General features: G+C 33.8%; 1 protein-coding gene and 1 long non-coding RNA gene across 2 annotated transcripts; one reads left to right on the top strand and one right to left on the bottom strand.

Annotated features, from left to right (window-relative positions):
- Positions 1–2,131: 2,131 nt before the first annotated feature.
- Positions 2,132–2,743, bottom strand: LOC139905083 (uncharacterized). Its single transcript, XR_011779561.1, has 2 exons — positions 2,690–2,743; positions 2,132–2,588 (listed from the first exon to the last, which is right to left on the bottom strand). It is a non-coding gene; the product is annotated as an uncharacterized lncRNA (long non-coding RNA).
- Positions 2,744–3,223: 480 nt separating this feature from the next.
- On the top strand, positions 3,224–4,546 carry LOC121115748 (uncharacterized). The gene is made up of 3 exons (XM_040709872.2): positions 3,224–3,322; positions 3,437–3,736; positions 3,811–4,546. Exons 1-3 carry the CDS (start codon positions 3,286–3,288, stop codon positions 4,167–4,169), a joined length of 696 nt encoding a protein of 231 aa, XP_040565806.1. The 5' UTR covers positions 3,224–3,285; the 3' UTR covers positions 4,170–4,546.
- The last annotated feature ends 1,693 nt before the right edge of the window (positions 4,547–6,239 follow it).

The raw sequence follows: 6,239 nt of genomic DNA, 5'->3' as shown, positions 1-6,239 counted from the left end.
ATCTTAACAACCTAGAGGGCACTTCAAATATTTTTATGTTCATTATTGTATTTCACATTTGATTATATTTTTCTTTATGGAACTGTTTAGTTTTTAATATGTAGAGGATTAGGATGATTCCATACAAAGATCTGGAGTGATTGATGTATGAATAACTATATTTTCCATTGTTATGGGCAACTAATTTTTTTTTCTCGTCAAGTGCCGCGGCTTCAAAATACAAATATGGCAAAAGCAAGGGAATTTTCCCTGACTTTTGCAATATTTGTATTTTATTCATATAGTGATGATGTAATGATGAAGTTGACCGTAAAATTCTAATTGATGTAGTTATATACAAGTATGTTAACAGCATAGAGGGCGCTTGAAATATTTTTAAGTTCCTCACTGTATTTTACATTTGATTATATTTCCTTTATGGAACTCTTCATTTTTTATATAGAAGTTTAGGATGATTCCATACAAGATGTGGCGTATTACTTAAAATACATTGCTGTTTACCATAGACCTAGGAGCACATGTGAAAAAAATCTAAAAAAATCAAATAGAATACATTAAGGTAAAGAACACGATCACACATTGTGGTATTTGTGTTACTAAAGAAGATCCTGATTATTAGTTAGGCATTAAAATTGTTATCATTTTTTTTTTTTTTCATTTTTAAACATTTCATAAATTTTAGAACACGAACTTCAACATTTTATTTTTGAATTACTTGATATCTTTCATACGAGATTCCAGGACATTTGTTTATAAGATGGTCTACACTCTCTGATTCTTCCATACCGATATTGTATATTTTTATATTTTCCATTTAGTCAGGTGGGAGAGAAATGGCCTGTGACCTGTTTAAGCATGTACTAGAAGTTTTATCTTCTTACGTCTAAGTTTGAGACTCTTTGGGGTTTGACTCTTTTAGCATGTTGTATGTATGTTTCATACTGTGGTATTTATTGTATCTCTTGTACCGGACTTTGTAGAAGAAACCACTTATCACCCGCTTAATGAAGCTTTTATGCCTTTCTCACTTTTTCCACTGTTCAAAATTTGTTTGCAATTTTTGACTTCATCACTTGTTGTACGGGGATTGAAAATAGCAGCAATTGCTGATTGAGAATCGGATCGATTTTTCCTATTTTTTTAACGGTGTATCTTGTTTGAGAAGAGCTTCGACAGATTTTGTAATGGCAAATATTTCTGTTCAACGGGTTCGATGATTGGTGAATGAACATATCGCCTCGAGTGATGGCCCATCCAGCACCTGTATTGCCTTGTTCATCTTTAGATCCATCTGTTTATATGACTGTGTTAGGGTTGTCAACCGGACAGTTATCGATCCAGATAAGATACCCTTTGTTCAAGTCACTTGATTGATTCAATTTAGCTTGATCAAGTATTTTATCATAGGAGAAACGATGCTCACGACGCCTCGGAAGATAAGATCTGGAGTGATTGATGTATAAATAATTATATTGTCTGTTTTTTTGTTCAAATAACTTTCGGTTTGACGAAGTTTCCCTTGCTTTTGCTCAGCACTTTATGTATTTTAACTCCTTGACCCCATGACTAAAGGAATACAGCGCTAATTTTACTATCTTTATAAATTTTGAATCCAATTTGCATGCTCGTATTCATATAGAGAATTATATTCACTTACTAGTGTTGTATGGGTCCTCATTTGGGAGTAAAGACTGATTCAGTCCAGCTCAGACCTGCATATCAGTTCTAAGACTACAAAAAGGGGAACCTTAATGACGTCACTCATAATTACTTATTCTTTTTTATTAGTTAGTTCTAGTACTGATAGTCATAAGGACCGGTCCCAATTACTAATAGGATTGGCCTTAAGACTGGATAGATATAGAACGAATAAATAAGGATCGACTCAACAATAAACCTCACTTTTCATTTTCTCTAATATCAGGCTATGAGATAATATGCGGAAATGAGTTCATCGATGATGCGATCCCATACTGATAGTTACTACCCAGGTACTTGACACAGAATGAATAAATGTAAAGTGAATTATCATCATCCCTAAAGATACTTTAAAATGCATTCAAACCTGGAGGAATAATTTCCATTGTTTGCCTGTCAAACTCAAATAGGTATTACATATTATCATTATCCGTAATTGACTTTTGGAGTGTATTTCATGTAAATTATAATCTTACTATTCCCTACTTGTCATCATAACTAATGTTTTAACTGAAAATAGGTACATGTAAAGTTAAAGAAATATCTTATATAATCTACAATTGTTTCTTGTTTCCTTCCGTTTCTTCCTTAGGAAGCTACAAGCTACTTCATGGACGACGAAATGAAGATGAGCCGAGTTACATAGGGTTATTTTTATCTACGAATAATTACTCCATTAAGAGTAAAAATCCAAAGTCATACTTTATAATGATATGTGTTTGACAATTGTATTCCGTTTCAAATGCATCTGAGGGGACATGACTACATATTTACATAAATTCCATTTATTTTTAGAACTTTCTTGCTATTAATATATATATATAATCTTCTATCGGTTGCTCATTTTAATAAAGTATATGTTATGGACCTTGAAGCATACTGGATTATCCCTAGGAATAAACAATTGTTAAAAATATATAACCTCTTCGCAATGAAACATTAAAATGCAATGGGAATATCTAATAATATAATATCGATAGTAATATTTTACCAAACGAGTTTTGGCCGAAAAATATACATATTTTCCATTTTACTTGATAGTTTGAAGAAGAAGCCATTAGAAACTTTCATGTAGGTATATAGTTGTTTTTGGGACGGGCTCCATGGACAAAATGTATTTATTCCCCTGTATTTAATATACATCAATAAGATGTAAACTTTTATTTGTGATCAGCTTTGTGGTGTTAACGTTGATTTTTTATTGTTATTATTTCACATATTAGGCTCCGAACACTCAATAATGTTCCGTCTCATCTTCCTTGCTCTTCTTCAAAATATACATATGTATATGCGTATGTACGCAATGGAGAAATAAAAATGAAGAAGCGCGTCATCTTCAACGCAAACTATGTTATTGTAATATTCCCGTGGGGGAGGTGTACGCATTTTCATAATTCCACAACTACCATCCAAATAATAATCTCTGTATGTACTAAATACATATTTGTGCCTTTTTCATACGTAATATGTAATTTTTTTTCCCGAAAAGATGAAGTATAAAAGCCTGATCCGATAGAGATAGAAGTATCAGTTATCTGAAGTCAGAGTACTTAGTCAGTCAACCACCAACAATCATAAAAAATAAAAATGTTTAACAACAAGATATCCTTCGTTTTGTTTTTAGGTGTGTGTGATCCTCAATCCGTGATTCTTTTTAACATAATAATAATAATAACACTGTGAATTGATCCTTCCTCTTACATTCTTAAGCCACCATAAATTTATTTTCATTTTTCAGCCCTCTTTGGCTGCTCCCCTTCCTTGACTCAAAGAAGAGGACGACAGCAGTCAGCCCCTTCTTCATACGGTGTCTCTAACGCTCAACCGCAAGCATCCTATGGAAATCCTCAGCCAAACTATGGAGGACCACCCCCACCACCTCAACCTGCACCATCTGTCGTTGAACCTTCCAACTCTCACGATCATTCAGGATTAGACTGGCTGCTTAACTCTGTTCCTGGAACTCCTGGAACTGACTATCCCATTCTTGCCGAAGTTCCCGAAACTGGATTTGCTTGTGATGGACAAGTTGAAGGAGGCATGAGCTAATTTTGTTTAACTACACCCTTACGTAGTGTCGACCCATCCTCTAATTATTATCATCCTCTCTAGGTTACTATGCTGATACGGAGACCCAATGCCAAGTTTTCCATGTGTGTGTTGCTGATGGAGTTGGATCCCTTGCCAAGCAATCCTTCCTCTGCCCTAATGGCACCATTTTCAACCAAGGATACTTTATTTGCGATTGGTGGTTCAACTTTGACTGCGCTCAAGCTGAAGATCTCTACTCTAAGAATGAAGAAGTACAAGCTGAAAGAGAATCTGCTCCCGTTTTCTCCCCCTCTACCAATAGTGGATCTCCATCCAGACCTACTCCTGCTAGACCCTCTCCTTCTCAACCCCAAAACCCATCCTTTTCAGATCCTCCTCTAGGTACTTATGGTAGACAAGGACGTAGAACTGGTAAATAAAAAGGATCCAAAAATCCAAAGCCAAAAAATTAAGAAACTATGATTTTAAAAAGACGAATAGAAAGAACCTTACAAAATGAAATTAATTGAAAAAAGTAACAAAATACGGAATTTTTACACAGATATTGATTATGTTATAATAGCCATATATGTCGTCAGGTAAACAACCAAGCAACCCTCCCCACTTAGAGAGCCAGGTGCTCCCTAAAGTTTGAATTCCGAATCATTCCTATTTATATTAATTAATTATTAGAATGAGACCCAATACTTCTACAAACTACAAAATATATCATTATTAATTATAAATCTGTGATTGTATTAATAGTATCTGTCCATTATTAAAAATAATAATATATATATTATCCATACAAAAAACATTTCAAATTGCAATGCAGTTATTTCACCTCTCATTAGCATAAATTTTCATAAACAACATCAAGATGAAGCCGATCCCATCCTTTCTCCAGGGTCAAGCATCATACATATTTTCCAACCATCCATGCTTACATAATTTAACTTGGTGCTCTTATATGTATATACCTATGCGCAATATACAAGGTGATCTAGAGTTAGAGTTCCGTCAAAACCAAACAGTTACTCATAGATTATAGAATAATATGTATTGATACTTTTTTACATGTATTCTAAATAAAATTACTCATATAGCTATCTCATTCAAATTGAAAGAGTCGCACTATGTCTTTGTGAAGGAATTTCTTTAGAATCAAGGATTCCGTGCTGACTCTGGAAACTGCATTGGTCTCTCCTTTAGACCATACCCCATGTTCCAAAGTCAAAGGGGGTTCAGAGCAGGTCAAGAGGGAGACCAAAATTCCTCAATATGGCCATTACACAATTCTTGTACTTCATTTGCAGATTGGGCTGGCCTAACAAATTTTCTGACTTGTGTAACAAAATCTCTACACACAAAACTTTTAATTAAACAATATTGAAGTGCCTGGGACTACAACCATACATTTGTTTAAACAAAGCAAAAACCAATAACTACTTCCACTGCCTTGAAGAAGCATCATCTGCACGGAAGTGATAACTTTATTAAAAAATATAAATGTATATTTTACACACAAAGTAAAAAAATAAGTCGAAATTAATTATGTATTTATAATATATAATCATTTGCAGTAAAAATATGTGGTTTCCTTACTTCATAAAGTTTCTAAGAAGTGATCTTCTTTATACATACATACATAGTAATTAATTATGAGATTATTATATAAATTATATATTTAGCTCATCATAATATCTAAATGAACATTTATAGTAGAAAGGATTATTAACGAATGCCTTTTTCTTCATCATCATTGTTTAATGAGTCTCACTCCCCAGGAGGTGATTGTATCACTTTTATTATTCTACTAAAATATATACAATTTATAATAAATCGTGAAATATTTCTTCCGTTTTTTCTTATTACTATTCTTTGGAGGTCGAAGTTCGTGTGTACTATCATAAACACACTATGGAGGCGTTACTGTTGCTTCTCTCTCTTTCTCTCCAACCATGTATTGATTGATCTTAAGTAATAATAATGGGAGGGGGGGGGGTGTATTCAAGGTTCAGACCGCCATGCCATGCCTATCTACCTACCTATAACAAATAAAATGATAGCGTTTCAGCATGAAGAAAAAATAATATGAGATCAAAACGCTTAGGGAATTATAAATATACTGATTGTTATTTTGGGGGCTTATGCTATACTAATTACATGAGTATAATAACATTATACTCAAACTTATACACTTATACATTCATGATCATTGAGGGAGCATGGTATCTCTATTATCAAAAGTCAATGAACGCTACGGAGGAAATGACGAGTTGGGATCATCTTTGTTTATATATTAACAGATATTCTATACCTACAATTTGAAGTCATCAGCTCAGGTTACGGACTAGGAGTAGGGATGTGGTTATCGAGAGATATGTGGTACTCTACTAGACCAGTTTATTGAAAATCTTGGCCTTCTCGATTCCTCAAAGTCTTGATCTACTTATCATCAATCATTGTCTTTTTATATTGGAGAAGGGGGGGGGGTTGTCCTAGGGGCC

This window comes from Lepeophtheirus salmonis, chromosome 4 (assembly GCF_016086655.4).
Source record: "Lepeophtheirus salmonis chromosome 4, UVic_Lsal_1.4, whole genome shotgun sequence".
Taxonomy (NCBI): domain Eukaryota; kingdom Metazoa; phylum Arthropoda; class Copepoda; order Siphonostomatoida; family Caligidae; genus Lepeophtheirus; species Lepeophtheirus salmonis.
Note: the sequence above shows the minus strand (reverse complement) of the source record. Positions and strands in the feature narration are given on the sequence as shown.